The sequence below is a fragment of the Oncorhynchus clarkii genome, chromosome 16 (genome assembly GCF_045791955.1).
Source record: "Oncorhynchus clarkii lewisi isolate Uvic-CL-2024 chromosome 16, UVic_Ocla_1.0, whole genome shotgun sequence".
Classification (NCBI taxonomy): domain Eukaryota; kingdom Metazoa; phylum Chordata; class Actinopteri; order Salmoniformes; family Salmonidae; genus Oncorhynchus; species Oncorhynchus clarkii.
The window spans coordinates 48,644,779-48,663,957 of NC_092162.1; the positions used below are offsets into that span (position 1 = coordinate 48,644,779).

At 41.7% G+C, this 19,179-nt stretch overlaps 2 protein-coding genes across 6 annotated transcripts in view; one reads left to right on the forward strand and one right to left on the reverse strand.

Moving 5' to 3' along the window:
• Positions 1-13,582, forward strand: part of LOC139368634 (histone deacetylase 7-like) — a 70,411-nt gene extending 56,829 nt beyond the window's left edge. For 3 of the 5 annotated variants that reach the window (XM_071107748.1, XM_071107751.1, XM_071107750.1), the window contains exons 17-26: positions 69-176; positions 293-348; positions 677-764; positions 1,036-1,155; positions 1,406-1,503; positions 2,814-2,932; positions 4,906-5,039; positions 6,149-6,230; positions 8,607-8,745; positions 8,900-13,582. In XM_071107748.1, the coding sequence (XP_070963849.1) occupies positions 69-176; positions 293-348; positions 677-764; positions 1,036-1,155; positions 1,406-1,503; positions 2,814-2,932; positions 4,906-5,039; positions 6,149-6,230; positions 8,607-8,745; positions 8,900-8,942 (987 nt within the window). In that variant the 3' untranslated portion in view covers positions 8,943-13,582. The remainder of the gene's footprint in view (positions 1-68; positions 177-292; positions 349-676; positions 765-1,035; positions 1,156-1,405; positions 1,504-2,813; positions 2,933-4,905; positions 5,040-6,148; positions 6,231-8,606; positions 8,746-8,899) is intronic. The other 2 variants (XM_071107749.1, XM_071107752.1) reach the window with 1 other exon arrangement.
• On the reverse strand, positions 12,228-18,377 carry LOC139368635 (twist-related protein 2-like). Its single transcript, XM_071107753.1, has 2 exons — positions 17,356-18,377; positions 12,228-14,495 (listed from the first exon to the last, which is right to left on the reverse strand). Exon 1 carries the CDS (start codon positions 18,062-18,064, stop codon positions 17,483-17,485), a length of 582 nt encoding a protein of 193 aa, XP_070963854.1. The 5' UTR covers positions 18,065-18,377; the 3' UTR covers positions 12,228-14,495; positions 17,356-17,482.
• Positions 18,378-19,179: the final 802 nt, after the last annotated feature.

Sequence of the window (19,179 nt, forward strand, 5' to 3'; positions counted from 1 at the left end):
ACTGGTTCCTTCAAACTTGGCAGTTGTGCTGTCCTGTCACTCACCCGGGTGTCGTTTTTGATTGGCAGGTGGACAATGACACAATCTGGAATGAGTCTCACACGTCCACGGCGTCGCGCATGGCTGCAGGCAGTGTCACAGAGCTGGCCTTCAGAGTGGCCAAGGGAGAGCTCAAGGTGAGACACAGAGATCTGTAATCCCCATCAAATCACACTCCAGACTATCTCTCCAACTGCCTCAGGCAACTTGAGAAAGAATACTGAATGTTTTGTTTTGTTTTGTTTCTCTCCAGAATGGCTTTGCAGTGGTGAGGCCCCCAGGCCACCATGCTGACCCTTCCAACCCAATGTAAGTCTGTCTCATTTTCTCATATCGAATGTGTGTGTGTTTTTGTTTGTGTGTCGTTTTTTACTCCTTGTGGTAGTGCGTGTCCAGGCTAACCACAGTGGCCTCTGCTGAGCGTTGCAGTGTCAGCACGCTGTCTGATGAAAGATATTTATGGGCTGATAGTGAAGCTGGGAAGGAAAAGAACAGAGAGAAGATTTATGCCTCTCCTATTGGTGTGCTGAGTCGGCTTTTAGGAATTCCACCATTTTTCTTCGTATCCTAACCACTATCATCTTGTATTGCTAATGTCTGTTTCTCTACCTTTCTTTCACCCCCTCCCTCCCTCCAGGGGTTTCTGCTATTTCAACTCGGTGGCCATCGCAGCCAAGCAGCTCCAACAGAAACTGAGTGCCAACAAGATCCTCATCGTTGACTGGGTAAGGGACTACAGTTTCAGTGATTGTAGCAATAACAGTAGCAACACTATTTTCGTTGGTGGTATCCTCGTCTCAGATGACCTACTACTGTTTTGACAATAACTACAGTATATAGTATGACCCTTATGATATACTGTATACACAAGTAAACACGTGAGTTCTGTCTCACATTGCTTTATTTGTTACTATTGGCCAGTTCTAGGATATGACATAAAATAAGCCAGCAGTTATGTGATTTAATGTAACCAAATCTTCTCTGTCCTGTTGCTAGGATGTTCACCATGGTAATGGGACCCAGGAAGTGTTTTACAATGATCCCAGTGTGCTGTATATCTCACTGCATCGCTATGACGACGGCAACTTCTTCCCTGGCAGCGGGGGGCCAGCTGAGGTAAGTGACATCATTGGGTCAGCTCTACACCGGGCATTCTGCCAGTAGGACAATGGGCATGACATCAAGAGAAGCTAGAGCAACTAGCTAGGTTCCAAAGTAACGGTGGACAGATGCCTGCTCAAGGGTCTTAGTGTGTTTAGGAGACATTCTATTACACGTGTTGTGCCTCTAGCACCTCTATGTTATTGACCGCATCTCCATGGAGAATGCATTGTCTCAGGTCTCTCTGTGTGTGCTTGTGTTGTAGGTGGGATCTGGTGCTGGAGAAGGCTTCAATGTCAACGTGGCCTGGACTGGAGGTCTGGACCCCCCTATGAGTGATGCTGAGTACATCGCTGCTTTTAGGTACGACAGCTCTGACCATGATCCTTTCTGGTTCAAACATGAATGTCCACCCGTCCCCATTTCTGTAACTATGGAAAAATGGTCTTACCTTGTCACTTTCTAGAAAGGACCCCCTTTTCCCCTCATACAGTATTGACTGTAATTTGCAAAAGTGCAAAAACTCTTGACGCATTTCTGAATCGGAGACATTTGAAGTGCATGTGTACGGTCCCAATTTTCAATGTTTTATGTGTGAGATTAAATTGTCTCCAGGTTTGGTGGTTGTTGTATTAAACAGACATTTCACTGCCACTTCCTCCATAGCACTTAATTGCCACCGGTGGGTGGTTCAGGTTCTAATGAAGTTTCTGTATTTTGGTTAGGTCGGCTGTCTGGTGGCAACCGTAGGAAACTGTGGCGACCACAGACAGTGGTGGGTGGGTGGGTGGGCCCCACCCCTAAGCCAGCGTAACAAAATGAGAATGACAACATAGTACTGGAAAAGTTTCAACAAAAGTTTTGAACTTCAACGTAATAAGAAACCAGGGTTTAATATTCCTATTACAACTCTCTTTTCCACACAGTAGTACACCACCCTTGGACTTAATAATAAAGCCTCTGTTTGAATCTGAAAAGACACCATTTTGTTGCCACACATGTCTGTCCCACACAGATTTAAAATGTCTAACAAGTTTGTTGGTGAAATGTTCTCAGTCAGTTTCTCTAAACTCCAGGGGTAAGGAATGCACCCCCACCACCTCCTTGTCTCCTCTGTCTCATTCCTGTTCTCCTCTTCTCCCTACCTCTCCCCTTCCCTTGCTCTGATTGATCTTTAATGAGCCCTCTCTCTCTCTTGTTCTCCCTGTAGTCTGTCTATAGCTGGGCTCACAGGGGAGTAGGGGAGGTTTTATTGGTCTGCAGGGGAGGCAGGGTTGGTTAGTGTGGTGGGGAGTGGGGGGGGTCTGGGCTGGAGGAATCCAAACGCAGGATAATGAACCCAAATGGATCCCAGATGGCAGGCTGTCAGTGACGTGAGGAGAGTGACAAGCTCCAAATGGGAACCAGACGTGCTTATGGAGGCTTTGAACTCGGGCGGCAGCAGAGATGCCTGCGTTAGCTCCCTCGCTAGCTAGTGGCTCTGCTCAGTTCTGTGCTGTGCTGGTTGACTCTCAACAGAGAGAGGTGGCTGACGCCAGTCCAGAAAACAACAGGAGGCCCCTGCAGCTCGACCTCAACCCTGCTCTCTTCACTGTAATTAACAGCCAGACAGGGCTGTTTGTGGAGTAAATATTGTCGAGGTGTTGTTGAAATGCTGTTGTTCCTCCCTGCAGGACGGTGGTGATGCCCATAGCTCAGGAGTTCTCCCCTGACGTGATCCTGGTCTCCTCAGGGTTCGATGCAGCAGAGGGACATCCTGCACCTCTAGGGGGTTACAAGGTCACCGGCAAATGTAAGCAAGGCTTTCCTCAAACAGTACACGTTAGACCATGAGCTAGCTTGTACAGTGGTTTCAGAGCTTTGCTGGTTAGTTCTTGATAAATAGAAGGTAAGACATTTATAAGCCTTGACCTCGTACACGCTGACCTGGTTGCATCACTGTTGTAAATGTGTGTCTTTATTGATTTATATGAATCTGTGCTGTAAATGTCATTAAGATTGGTACAGGCACTGTAGTACAATACTTCACTAAGTATTCATACTCATTGGCTTATTCCACATTTAGTTTTTTTACAGCCTGAATTCAAAATGGATTACATTAAAAAAAATCTATCTCACCTATCTACACAACATACCACATAATGACAAAGTGAAAACATGTTTATAGACATTTTTGCAAATGTATTGAAAATGAAATACAGATATCTCATTTGCATAAGTATTCACACCCCTGAGTCAATACAATGTTAGAATCACCTTTGGCAGCGATTACAGCTGTGAGTCTTTCTGGTTAAGTTTCTAAGAGCTTTGTACACCTGGATTGTACAGTATAAAAAAAAAAAATCTTCAAGCTCTGTCAAGTGTTATTTCTTCATGTCTTGCCATAGATTTTCAAGGCGATTTTAGTCTAAAATGTAACTAGGCCACTCAGGAACATAACATAGCCTCTTGGTAAGCAACTCCTTGTGTTTTAGGTTATTGTCCTGCTGAAAGGTGAATTTGTCTCCCAGTGTCTATTGGAAAACAGATTGAACCAGGTTTTCCTTTAGTATTGTGCCTGTGCTTAGCTCTATTCCGTTTCTTTTTATCCTGAAAAACTCCCTAGACCTTGCTGATGACAAACATACCTATAACATGATGCAGCCACCACCATTCTTGAAAATATGAAGAGTGGTACTTAGTGATGTGTTGTGTTGGATTTTCCCCAAACGTAACGCTTCGTATTCAGGACATACAGTTAATTTCTTTCCCACAATTTGTGCAGTTTTACTTTAGTGCCTTATTGCAAACAGGATGCATGTATTGGAATATTCGTATTCTGTACAGGCTTCCTTATTTTCACTCTGTCATTTAGGTTAGTATTCTACAGTAATTGAAATGTTGTTGATCCTTAGTTTTCTCCTATCACAGCCATTAAACTCTGTAATTGTTTTAAAGTCACCATTGACATCATGGTGAAATCCCTGAGCGGTTTCCTTCCCCTCTTGAAATTGAGTTAGGAAGGATGCCTCATTATTGTTATTTTATTTTGTTACTTTTTAAATGTTTTACTTTAGTTTATTTAGTAAATATTTTATGTTGTATTCGGCGCATGAGACAAGTACATTTAATTTGATTATATTGTTCTATTTGTATCTTTGTAGTAAATGGGTGTATTGATACAGCATCTAACGTGTAATTAATAACTTCGTCATGCTCCAAGAGATATTCAATGTCTGCTTTTTGTATTTTTACCCATCTACCCATCTTTGCGAGGCATTGGAAAACCTCCCTGGTATTTGTGGTTGAATCTGTGTTTGAAATTCACCGCTCTTCTGAGGGACCTTACAAATAGCTGTATCTGTGGGGTACAGAGAGTAGGTAATCATGTTAAACACTATTATTGCACACAGTGAGTCCATTAAATGTATTATGTGGCTTGTTAAGCAAATATCTACCCCTGAACGTGTTTATGCTTACCATAACAAAGGGGTTGAATACTTATTGACTCAAGGCATTTCAGGTTTCCATTTTAATTAGTATAAAACTCCACTTTGACATTATGGGGTATTGTGTGTAGATCAGTGACACAAAATCTCAATTGAATCCATTTTAAATTCAGGCTGTAACACAACAACATGTGAAAGAAGTCAAGGGGTGTGAATACGTTCTGAAGGTACTGTATATGGCCATGTTGTCAGTCTAGAAAAGGAGTTGGCACACATGCCTCATTGAACATGATTTAGACTAGTTTATTGACTGTGTAGTTTTTGATGTGTCCATCAGGTTTTGGGTTCCTGACCCGGCAGCTGATGGGTCTGGCTGGAGGCCGGGTGATCATGGCCCTGGAGGGAGGTCACGACCTCACGGCCATCTGCGACGCCTCCGAGGCCTGCGTCAGCGCTCTCCTGGGCATTGAGGTGAGAGACTGGTTTAAGGTGCATTAAAGCGGTATATGAACTACTTTTAAACCCCATTTTTTCCTTATCTATCTACACACAATAGCCCATAATTACAAAGCGAAAACAGGGTTTTAGAAATACCTTATTTAAATAAGTATTCAGACCCATTGCGATGAGACTCAAAAATGAGCTCAGGGGCATCCTGTTTCCATTGATCATCCTTGAGATGTTTCTATAACTTGATTGGAGTCCACCTGTGGTAAAATCAATGAATTGGCACATGACAGCCCGCTTGAAGTTTGCCAAAAGGCACATTAAGGACTCTGACCATGAGAAACAAGATTTTCTGGTCTGATGAAACCAAGATTGAACTCTTTGGCCTGAATGCCAAGCATCACGTCTGGAGGAAACCTGACACCATCCCTACGGTGAAGCATGGTGGTGGCAGCATCATGCTGTGGGGATGTTTTTCAGCGCAGTGACTGGGAGACTAGTCAGGATTCAGGGAAAGATGAACAGAGCAAAGTATAGAGAGATCCTTGATGAAAACCTGCTCCAGAGCGCTCAGGACCTCAGACTGGGGCAAAGTCTGTAAATGTCCTTGAGTGACCCAGCCAGAGCCCGGACGTGAACCCGATCAAACATCTCTGGAGAGACCTGATAATAGTTGTGCAGCGACGCTCCCCATCCAACCTGACAGAGCTTGAGGGGATCTGCAGAGAAGAATGGGAGAAACTCCCCAAATACAGGTGTGTCAAGCTTGTAGCATCATACCCAAGAAGACTTGAGGCTGTAATCGCTGCCAAGGGTGCTTCAACAAAGTACTGAGTAAAGGGTCTGAATACTTATGTAAATATGATGTTTCAGTTATTTATTTATTTTTTGTGCAAAAAAAATAATGTTTTTTGCTTTGTCATTATGGGGTATTGTGTGTAGATTAATGAGGAATAAAAACACTTTAATACGTTTTAGAATTAGTCTGTAACATAACATAATGTGGAAAAAGTCAAGGGGTCTGAATACTTTCCAAATGCACTATAAATAAGAGGAAATATATTGAGGGCTGTAAAGGAGGATGTTGTTGATTAGTGGCCTAATGGTTTCCTCTCCCACTATTGTCCATACAGGAGCCTCTGTCAGAGGAGGTGCTGCTGCAGAAGCCCAATGCTAACAGTGTTTGCTCGCTACAGAGAGTCATACAGATACATGGTGGGTAAACAGTCATTCTACTCCTTATGTCTCTTTCTCATACAGTACACCACTGTCCCTATTTTCCCTCTGTCTCTCTATTCTATTTTTGTCTATCCCTTTATTCTGGTCTGATCCTAATTATTGTGAAATGTAGACTTCCTGAGTACACAGAATGATTTAATACATTAGGCTACAAGGCTATTAACGATATTGATCTTTCACCATATGGGCCCATACAGTATGAAGGACTAGCTTTTATATCAGTTGGACGATTCAACCTTCTGACTGCAGCCAAAGTGCTCACTGCTCATTCAAGTGTGTGTGCTTACTGGCTCTGGTTTAGGCAAAAAAAAACCACACAGAGAATAAACACACATAATGTAGGGCAGAGCCCTAAGTTGAGCCATGTTTTACATTCAGCTTCACTGCGTCAAGGGAAATATAGTATTATTTTAACAAAGACATCTACATATATTTCAAGATGTTGTGTATACAATGGCTTGCGAAAGTATTCACCCCCCTTGGCATTCTTCCTATTTTGTTGCATTTTAACCTGGAATTAAAATAGATTTTGGGGGGGGGTTGTATCATTTGATTTACACAGCATGCCTACCACTTAAAAAATGCAAAATATTTTTTATTCTGAAACAAACAAGAAATAAGACTGAAAACTTGAGCATGCATAACTATTCACCCCCCAAAGTCAATCATTTGTAGAGCCACCTTTTGCAGCAATTACAGCTACAAGTCTCTTGGGGTATGTCCCTATAAGCTTGGCACATCTAGCCACTGGGATTTTTGCCCATTCTTCAAGGCAAAACTGCTCCAGTTCCTTGAAGTTTGATGGGTTCCGCTTGTGTACAGCAATCTTTAAGTCATACCACAGATTCTCAATTGGATTGAGGTCTGGGCTATGACTAGGCCATTCCAAGACATTTAGATGTTTCTCCTTAAACCACTCGAGTGTTGCTTTAGTAGTATGCTTAGGGTCATTGTCCTGCTGGAAGGTGAACCTCCGTTTCAGTCTCAAATCTCTGGAAGACGGAATTTCCCTGTATTTCCCTCTAGAATTTCCCTCTAGAATTTCCCTGTATTTAGCGCCATCCAACATTCCTTCAATTCTGACCAGTTTCCCAGTTCCTGCCGACGAAAAACATCCCCACAGCTTGATGCTGCCACCACCATGCTTCACTGTGGGTATGGTGTTCTCGGGGTGACGAGAGGTGTTGTGTTTGCGCCAAACATGTTTGCTTATTTTTTGTCTTTAAGCAATGGATTTTTTCTGGACACTCTTCTGCAAAGCCAGCTCTGTAGAGTGTACGGCTTAAAGTGGTCCTATGGACAGATACTCCAATCTCCGCTGTGGAGCTTTGCATCTCCGTCAGGGTTATCTTTGGTCTCTTTGTTGCCTCTCTGATTAATGCCCTCCTTGCCTGGTCTGTGGGTTTTGGTGGGTGGCCCTCTCTTGGCAGGTTTGTTGTGGTGCCATATTCTTTCCATTTTTTAATAATGGATTTAATGGTGCTCCGTGGGATGTTCAAAGATTCTGATATTTTTTTATAAGCCATCCCTGATCTGTACTTCTCCACTGACGTGTTTGGAGAGCTCCTTGGTCTTCATGGTGCCGCTTGCTTGGTGGTGTCCCTTGCTTAATGGTGTTGCATACTCTGGGGCCTTTCAGACCAGGTGTATATATACTAAGATCACGTGACGGATCATGTGACACACAGGTTTACTTTAACTAACTAATGATGTGACTTCTGAAGGTAATTGGTTGCACCAGATCTTATTTTGGGGCTTCATAGGGGGTGAATACATAGGCACCCAGCACTTTTCCCTTTTTTCGTTGTTGTAGTTGATTTTTTAAAATTTCACTTCACCAATTTGGACTATTTTGTGTCTATCCATTACATGAAATCCAAATAAAAATCCATTAAATTACAGGTTGTAATGCAACAAAATAGGAGAAACGCCAAGGGGGATGAATACTTTTGAAAGGCACTGTCTGAATATATGTAAAAAATATAGTTTTGAAAACATATCTTGTCCCAAAAAAAGTGATCTCTTGACATGCCTTACATATGGGGTAAGTTAAGCCCCTACTGAATGAAATATTACCGCTACCTTTTAAAACCATGTCTATCTTTATTTCCCAAACACAGATCAATCACTTTTCATTTTTAAAATAATTTTAAGCATGGCTTAACACCCAACAAACACTTTGTACTTTCTTTAACACTTTTAACATAGGCCCTGTTGTTACCTGATAACCCAGCGATAATGCCTTGCATTAGAAAACACTTCAATTTGCTCAACTTACTCCAATGGCCATTGGCTCAATTACCCCACTCTCTCCTACTGTATAGCCCAAAAGATTCTTTGTCTGTTTTTCAGGTCAGTATTGGCAGTCCCTGAAGACGTTCAGTAGCTCCGTGGGACTGTCCTTCCTGGGTGCTCAGAGAAGAGACTGTGAGGAGACTGATGCGGTCAATGCTCTGGCCTCTCTCTCTGTGGGGGTCCTGACCAGCAAGAGGTACGACAGGAGCACATGTACCCAAACACTACTAAACACTCTCAAACACTCCTTAACACTCTCAGAGTAAAGGGCAGACTCCCATGTACAGTACTATACAAATATGATGCATGATGCTTTTCCTAACCATCTTCTCTATGTGTTTGCCCTCCAGCCTCCCCGACGAGCCTATGGAGCATGACGACGATTCCATGTGAAAGATGCTGACTGTTGACCTCAGAGACCTCTCCTTCAGGACGTCCCAATAGCCGTGGAGATCCTGCCCTGTCACACGACGAGGGGGAAGAGTGTAGACTGTGGAACTCTGCCTTAACCAATGAGACCTTAAAGCCACACAGTGCCTCAAAGACCACCGTCCATTCTCCTAAGACTGTATGCAGTGCAACTTAACACAGCGAAGAGTGAACTCAACACAGTGGAACTAATGTAGCCTGCTCAGCCACACCAAAGACCTGTCAGTGTATATGTGAGGTAAAAGATGTTCTCTCAAACAGCTGATTATTTGACTCTGTCCGTGGTCTAGCCCTAGCAAGACAGAGTCATTTTTATTGTGTGTATTCAGAAGGACACGTCCATACCAGCCGTGTGCCGTCATATTGACCACTCTTTGGCCTTTAAAACAACTACAGACATAAAGGTCTGATGGAGGCACTTACAGTAAAGAAATACTTCCCATCCACTGTCTTATTTCCCCAGTGTCTGTGAATAATACAGGCCATAGAGACGAAAGGAAGATGTGGCCCTGAAGGAGGGACTTCTTAGCACCATGTCTGTGGGTGTCTGTTGTGTCAGTGAGCAGAGCAGAACCCAGTCAGTCTGAGGAAGGCCCTGGACGGACAGAGGGAGAGAGCGATAGCCTGGAGGGGACCGGCCAGCACCTGGCAACTGTTGAATGGCTCAGTCGGTCCTCGATGATGTCATTAATAGTTTAACCACTAAAAAAAATACAAAAAATAAGAAGAAAATGAAGATAAGGATGACTGTGGTTTTATCTGTTGTTTTTGTTTTTGCACTGTGCATTCCGTAATGTGAACCGTTGAAAATTCCAAACCTCGGGGAAACTCAAGTTCTAGATTATTTAATTATCTGTTAAACTTTGAAGATTGGAAGATATTGTTGTCCTCTAAAATCCACTCACATTCTAAAAAGAAGACTTATGAATTCTACATTTCTACCGGCATGTATACACATTGAGTATTTATACGAAGTGCATTTTCAAAAAAAATCCTGTTTGGCCAGATTGTATTACGAATACTTTCCACTGCTGTTCATAGACAAGTGTCTTTATATATTGTTGGCAGGGACACACACAAACACACACACTCAGAAAGGCATTGTAGACATGCACGCTATTTCCCTTTATGTCTTACCACTGACATGATGAGGACCAAAATTATACCTCCTGTCTCGAGGATATATAGTATACAAACTGGATGAACAGGAACAATTAAACCAATGAATCTTATGAAGAGCTGAAGACCTACCACTGTTTGGAAGGAAATACTAGTTCTATGTTCATTCCTATGCCATTGTATTGTTTATGATGCTAGTCAAAGGCTCTAATGCACTTCATGGAGATCTCCCAAAGAAACCGCTCTTCAACATGGCTGCAGTGGGACTGTATTACTGCAGATGGACCAGTGTGGTTACGGTGTTACTGTACGTTGATGTTTGTTTTTGCAGGACCAGACTTTTGACCTGCGGATAGACATTTACTGTGTACATTCATTTGACAGTTCAGTTCCCTTGATATTATCCACGGACAGTAATATCAAGCAGAGTTGAATAACAGTTAAACTGAGTGTATTATTTTTTGTGAAAACCTTCTTTATGGTGTTGCTCTGTTTGTTTCGTGGACCAACCAAAATACTATTACTGTTAGCACTATGGAGGTCAGTGGTGGTCGGTGCCATTTAAAATGAGGGAGGACGATTTCTTTTTTTATGAGCATGGCCTTATTTCTATTACAGCATATTGGATGACTGTCATTCCTTTTCCATTCACACAGTTCACTGTAACAGCGATAGGTTTAGGCTACTTCATGATACTCAAATGTTACCTATACCCATCATGTTGCTACAACCTAGCCTATGAATGAAAGTTTACAACGTAGGTGCACACTGGTCGAGAGAAGCATTTGAGGTGACAGACCGTGACACATGGACACACAGTGACACATTCAATATCACCTTGCACACTCTTGCCTGCATCTAGGGTGTAATCATTAGTCTAACAGTTGCAAACAAGTTTCTATTGGACAAATTCAGGTGTGTTTATCCCCATTTCGTTCTGTTTGCTTCCGTTTAAGAAACGTTTTACAGCAGAATGAATACACCCCTGATCACGCGTAAATACAGTTCACTTTCATAGTAGCCATGTTGTATTCCTTCTCGCTTCTATGCGCTCTCCTCCTCTCACCTTTCGCTTGTGGACTTCAATGCACAACACATCAGCTGAATGTGACCAGGCAAAAAAAAACTTTCCAAGCCAAACTATATCAGAACCGCTACACACAGCCTACATCGTTGTCACCATATTAGCTAAAGTAACGTCATAGTCAACGTCAGCTAATATAACTAATGCGTCAGTAAACCCAGTTTAGCACCTGCACCGGCGGGCCCCGGGGGAAATACATTTGTAAAACCAAAATCTTACCTTAACTTGGAAGAGTTCCAGTGTTTTGTTGGATAGTCATAGCCAGCTAGCTAACATAGCATCCCTCTGTCAGAGAAGAGTATTTTAGCAGGCTAAACTAGATAGCTGCATAGGCTAGCTAAGTAAGTGAAAGTGAAAAAAATGACTCTCTTGCTTCTCCTATATTTTGGAAGAAATTAATTTGTTCAAAACTGTTCAACTAGTGTCTTTCTCTCTTTGAGTTAACTACTCGCCACATGTTATGCACTGCAGTGCTAGCTAGCTCTAGCTTATGCGTTCACTACTAAATTAATTCTCTGATCCTTTGTTTGGGTGGACATGTAAGTTCATGTTGCAAGAGCTCAGATAGGTTGGAGGACAAGTCAATGTACCCAGAGGAGGATGGACCATGGTGCTACACCATGGTGCTACCCTACAGAGTGCTGTTGAGGCTACTGTAGACATTCATTGCAAAACAGTGTGTTTTAATTCATTATTTGGTGACGTGAATAGTATAGTTTTATCTAATTCATTCAATTTTATGATATTCACTGAGGATGGTCCTCCCCTTCCTCCTCTGAGGAGCCTCCACTGATGGAGATGTGGCTTTACTATGATGGTGCATACTTCTCCCTTAGGCCTTGTGTAGGAAGTCTCTCTTGTACTCCAGTTGTATGTATGATGCAGTACTTGACATCATGCTGATTATAGATTTTCAGATATACTGTATCTGTAGTTTGTTAACATGGCCTGAGACCTTTTTTGTGTGTTCATGTCTAGTGTAGATTGTTTTTGTTTTGAATTGAAATGTGTAGCACATTCCACTGTTTCATTTTCTATATTCATTCTGGGGTTATGTAGTTTGTCTTAATGAGCATTTCATCTAGATTGCACTTGTTTTTAGAGGTTCTTCAGTGGATGAAAAAAAAAACTGTCCACCATCAAATTGAGAAATTGACATTTGTTTTCAGATTCACAATATTATTTTGTATATGACCCCATACTTCTATGGAATGTGGCTAAATGTCTAAATGTATCATGAGCTCTCTATTAATGTGTATTACTGTGTTTTCTCTGTTGAAAATCGAAGAGAAGAGTGAGAGAGAGCATCCACTTCTGACCACTGCAGAAAGAAGGCATTTACAAGGCATATTTTTTCAGGAACATACTCTCTCTGCTGGTGCGCCAGTACAGGGGCATGTACGCTGGTGATACACGTCAATCTTGTCTTAACTAAACATTTTTCTCTAACCATAGGTTTATCCTCTACCCTAGTTGTCGTTGAGAGGGAGATAACGATAACCATGCTAACAAGTCTTATAGTCATTTCTTACTATACTCTGTACCAACCACTGTGGATGGCTACAGATGTAGGATTGTAATTTGATCACCCTGTTGCCGGAGAACTTTCCTGAAATGCAGGAAATTTAAACCTTTATAGTGTATTTGAGGTATAAATAAAAAGTCAACTTTTAAAACAAAAAAAACGTATCAATCTCTACAATACTGTCCATTTAATTATAATCCACATAATTCACTTTTCCTGTTTGCTGCAGGACTACTTTTGTACTGTAGCAAACAGGTTGAAATAAAAATCCATATCTGTATATGTGTGTAGGAGGCCATTGCCAGTTTTCAATATTCATTATTGTTTGTACTAACTATTTGTTTTGGGGTGGTTGTTTTCAAGACTCTGGGCAATGTTTGCCTGTAAGATCCCCTCAAAGACTTGTATAAAAAGAAATAGAAGTAACCACCATTATTCATATTCTCGTAGAACAGTGCCTGTGCTCTCTGTCTCGTAGTACACCAGTGGGTATCTGTTGTCTATGAAGTAATGTTAGACAAAGTGTGTTGGATACTGTACATGACCTCTCCTGTAAAGACTTCCAGGGGCCTATGGGCAACACTCTTATTGTCTTAGTGACAAGTGGGCCACTCCTCTTGATTTCCTTTAATATTGTCCTTTTTATGCTCTGTTTCTTAAAGTCACTGTAAATAGATACTCAAGACCAAAATACATCACGCATGTGCCTTGAGTCAAGTATTGGTAGCCTTCACTAACTGGAGTTAAGAATAACAGTCTTTTTTTCATACTTTTTATTTACCTTGTGTTAATTTTTTCCTACATATTTCCTATGTATGTATAGAAAGGATGTCTATTTTGTACTGTTTTTCTCTTAATTAAATTTTTTAATGGTAATTTTTGTGTGTACAGAATTGTTGTTGGATATACGGTGTACTTTCCTGGTCCACTAATACATGTATCCACATGTGCTTCTGTGGTTGGGCATATCATAGGATTTCTTTCCAACCAGACAACCAATAAATATTTTAGAGGCCTTATTTCCCCCAAAAGAACAACAGCTTTATGGGCAATTATACCCTGGTCTGCCTGAGCAGACACTTGGCCCTCATTAAGGAAGTCTGTGCTATAGAGCACTCATTTATGCTGACAGGATAACACGTGGATCATCTGCTAACCCAGGTACTTTAAAACACAAACTCAAAGAAGGATAACCGCTGTATTTCTTATGCATTTGGCGTTTAGAAATGTTACTGTGTCATCATCCATCTCCAAATGTTTGGCCATTCATTTTGGGTGCTGATGGTGGACTTGTCCATTCTGGTGTAGTCGCAGTACAGGGTGTATGCTTTAAGGTGAGATTGGTAATAAGATGGGGCTGAGAAATATGCTTCAAAGATGCTCAAGTACTCATTTTATTATCTTACACCAACTGATTCCCTTTTAATGAGGAATTGTATGTTGGTTTACAAACAGTTCTGTACTACATGTAGTCACACTACAATAGGAATATTCCCATTAATAACTGCAACTTACATTTGTTTACCAAATTGCTTCCAAGTCACAGGTTGCAATTTCCAGGTCCTAAAACTCTATAGTTGTCCCTCTTCTAGACCTGCTAGTAGCTCTGAATCATTGTCCCATAGATTCTGTGTGGGCTCGAGGAAGCTAAGTCTCTCTACAGTACCTCTCCAGAGTGAGGGCAGGCTCATATCTTTGATTTAGTTGGTCCAGAGGTGTAGGTCCAAACCAGTAAACAAAGGGATTGCAGACCAACAGGTGGAGGCTTCTCAGTCGCCTTGGTACGGTGCTGGGGAGACAGACACAAGATTCTGTAAGTGCTACGTGCTTCAAACATTCTGCAAGTGTTACGTCATGAAAAATATGCCATTTCCTTTTGTGTTGAAGAAAGCACAAATGATTAGTCCATGATGCATAACAAAATCCCTCTGTACTCTCTAACAGTTAAACTGGTTCAACTCCCAGGGGAAAAAGTCATGGGCATAAAAACTCCCTTTAGTATTAAGCTGTTTATGTCCATTTTCCCTGCCCCTGTTTTGTTTAGAGGTCAGTGCTGGGTGTTATGTTGACCATGTCCTTGTAAAATGTGGTATTTCTATTAAATGGAACTGGATAATATCAATAAACATGCATATAAAAGACAAAAGTAACCTCAAATATAAGTATAAACTTAGAACAGACGGTCAATCGAAAGCCAAAGTGTGTGGCAATACGTTTAGCGATGAGACCAACGCAGGCTAAAACACCCATGTGTATTTGATCTCCTTAATTAATAAGGAAGCCATCTGACAGCGGTGCAACAACTGGTGAGCTATAGCGGCCATCTTGAAAGACACGGATACACATTGATGCCTAAAAAAATCTGTATTTATGTGGCATACAAACACACATACCAAAGCAACCACACAGAACAGCAGGGAGAACATGTGCATACTGTATTCACATGTATATGAATACAAAGATGAACAGAAAAAGCTCAGCAGACTAACTGGAGAATACTGCAGGACCCTAACGAGAAAGGAGCAAAGAAAGTCTTCCTTCAAAGTCAGCTTGAAGACTGAACCATAACAATGACCATCCCAACAAACACTGTCTGAGAATGCATTTCTCATATCTAGCCGCCTATACAGGCCACTTTCATTTCACATGGTATTAAGTAAGCGATTTAAAGGGTATGTAGCTTTCATTCACCTCAAACGCAATATTTAGAGGACAGTATTATTTGTGAATGTCACAGAAAAGAACTTGTCAACGTGGGCTAGGTTGTAGGAACTCACTGTGCTGAATGTACTATGAATAATACTTCCCTCAGAAGCATGGTAATGGTACATCTTGTGGACAGTTTAATGATATGTTCCGGGGTTTTTCCTGCATTGGGAATGAAGTGGGTAAAGCAGTGGTTTCAAATGGCAAAGGCCAAATGTGTGGCTACTGGTGAAGGGAGGCACAGCCACTGATGAGGCGTCTGACAGCCGTCTTCAACATGGATCGGTGTAACTGGACGAATCAATGACACCACTTTCATCAAACTCTGTGGTTTGTGGGAGTGCAGTAAGACAGCCATCACTTCTCCTTTGATAGCTGACTGCTGCATGGTTTCTCACAACCAGTTAGTTCTTGACAAGGCTCAACAAAAACAATCTAATTTTCGTGCAACGTAGCAAGTTTAAGCCAAAATGAAAGGAAAGTATTTCAAAGGAAGGTTTTTGCACCAAAATAAATAAATGGAATTGTTTTTTTGTTGGAAAGTGAAACTTGTAATATTACTTTTTCCACAAGAATTTGGCTTCTAATGTAGATTGTTATGAATAGATCAGTGTCTAGGAAATATATGAGACTATGGGATACAATGAGTTATGTATGAGGCTATGGGATACAATGAGTTATGTATGAGACTATGGGATACAATGAGTTATGTATGAGACTATGGGATACAATGAGACTATGGGATACAATGAGTTATGTATGAGACTATGGGATACAATGAGTTATGTATGAGACTATGGGATACAATGAGACTATGGGATACAATGAGTTATGTATGAGACTATGGGATACAATAAGTTATGTATGAGACTATGGGATACAATGAGACTATGGGATACAATGAGTTATGTATGAGACTATGGGATACAATGAGTTATGTATGAGACTATGGGATACAATGAGACTATGGGATACAATGAGTTATGTAAGAGACTATGGGATACAATAAGTTATGTATGAGACTATGGGATACAATGAGACTATGGGATACAATGAGTTATGTATGAGACTATGGGATACAATGAGTTATGTATGAGACTATGGGATACAATGAGTTATGTATGAGACTATGGGATACAATGAGACTATGGGATACAATGAGTTATGTATGAGACTATGGGATGCAATGAGTTATGTATGAGACTGGGATACAATGAGTTATGTATGAGACTATGGGATACAATGAGTTATGTATGCGACTATGGGATACAATGAGTTATGTATGAGACTATAGGATACAATGAGTTATGTATGAGACTATGGGATACAATGAGACTATGGGATACAATGAGTTATGTATGAGACTATGGGATAATGACATCAAGTCTATGAAGAAGTTGCATATGATTATGTTCATGATTTCTGGTCAAAATTAAATTTGTATGTGTGTAGATAATAAAAAGAAGATACCTACTGTAATGGAGCGATTTGTCAGAGTTCAACACTATTTGTTACAAAATGTATGAAATAACAGCTCTACATCCTCCTATTAGGTCCATAGTGCTGATGATAATCATGGGATACATCAAGCTACTATTTTATATACATGTTCAATATTAACTGATCTTGTAGAAAAGTTACTGTTATACCTTGAATGTAAAAAGAGAATTATGGTAACCTAAGATGTGCTGTCCTATGACCCTCCCTTGTGATTCACTTACTTGGTAGTAGTTACTGCGTTTCATTCTGACAAATGTCCAGCATGGCATTCAATACTCTAATAAAACACCAGGTGTTGTCCTATGTTTATATCTGATCGCCTTCAGCAGATCAGTTCAATTAGTACTTCTTTGCATGCAATATAAAACAGTGAGATTTTGCTTTGGAAAGATAATATTGAGTATGTATTGTATGGTTTGTATCTCGGCAGTCGGAGTGCATACCTGGTGTGTAGAATGATAAGAGTTAGATGATGTGAGGATGAGGGTCAGAGAGCAGGGGTCAGAGGTCATGGGAGATTGGCTGGGGCAGGAGAGGAGGGAGGGGGTGTTAGAGAGGTAGGTGACAGGGCTAGTGGGTAGCGGACATGGACCAGGCCCCCTCCATCCTCCACACCGAGAATGCATAGCTGAGTCTCTCGTGGGCTAGGTAGTTACAGCTGGCCAGCTTGGCATCCATCTCGTCGCTCTGCAGGACCTGGTAGAGGAAGTCAATGTAACGCGAGGCCAGCTTTAGGATCTGGATCTTGCTCAGCTTGTCTGAGGGGAGCGTGGGGATGATCTTCCGCAGCGAGGCAAAGGCGTCGTTCAGGGACTGCGTCCTTTGGCGCTCCCGTACATTGGCGATCACCCGTTGGTGCTGAGGGTCCTCCAGGGGCTGGCCTGGGATGGGGAGAGGAGACAGGGAGGGCTGGGGACTCTTCTTAGGCCTCTTGGGTCCTGATGGGATCAGACTGGGAGGCCCTCCTGTCGTTGACTTGTTGTCCTCTGTTGGCGATGAAATGTTGTCTTTCCTGGTGACACTCTTGCGCCCGCCGGCCCCTGGTGTTACCAGCACCACAGGGTATTTGATTGGAGCACAGTCTGGCTCCTCCTCGCTGGACACCACCCCTCCCTCAGGGTATTCACCACAGCTTGACGGATCCTCTCTCATGGCAGTCTATCTACCTAACCCTGTTTCTACAGCTACACTGTTTCTATCCCACTCCTCTGTTCTCTCCTTAAGGCCCTCTTATGTGCTATGCCCCCTTTAGTTTCTCTCTTTTCTGGCAAGCCTGTATATAGAAGTACCCAAAGTGATCTGCCAGGTCTGCTAGCAAGAGAAAGCGAATGGAAAAAATAATCAATTCTCAGTATTGGAAATCCATATGTTGCCTACACCTAGGCATGACAACAATCTAATACTACTATCTGCTCGCTACATTCAGAACAGCAGTTGCATCTAGTATCCTAGATCAATGTAAGACAGCAGCCAACCTGCATCTGGCTTTTTAAAGAAGAAAGAGGATGGAACTTGTAAGTCCCACCCATCTGTTCCACAGATTGGCTCAGCTGGGTTCTAAGGCAGAGCCAGGCCAAGCATAACAGGAAGAGAATGCGTTTGGTGATTGGTAAGGGTAAAGGGCTGAGGCGGAGACAAAGGCACGTGGGTTGACCAATCAGATGGGGATATTCTGGCGTTTTTTTTCCTCGTAGAAGTTGTCCAAGTTTATAGGTTCCAGATTTCTTTCAAAACAAGTCGTTCCCCTCCCCTCCCCCACACCCTTTTTCCCTTCTAAAGTCTCCACAACTCAACACCATCATCAATTCTTTGGGATTTTGGAACGTAGGAAATACTTGAAAGTCAAAAGAGAGAGGCTTCAAAAGTGCTTCCCTTTACCGTTTTAAATCAAGACAATACATGATATACTATAACTCCTCATCAGTGTGCCCAGTTTTCTTCGAATAATGAAAGATGTCAGTAGTTTTAGGTGGATATATACTATGGTACTAGGTTATTGTTATCTTTCGTCTGTAGCCTACATACCCAAATCATCTGCCCATACTCTGGATGAAGTATACAACAAATGCACAGTTTCACTGGATTCAGTTCCACAGTTTCATTTGTTTTGTAAATCAGAACAAGTATCAGCGACAGTGTTTTCAGATTGGTTTTATTTTACTGGAGTCTTGGCGCAGTGTTCTGAGCAGTAGGCTAAAGGGGAAACTGGCATACCAGAGTAGCAGTGAAGTCTAATAGCAAAATTAGCTCAAGCAAAGGAAAGAATG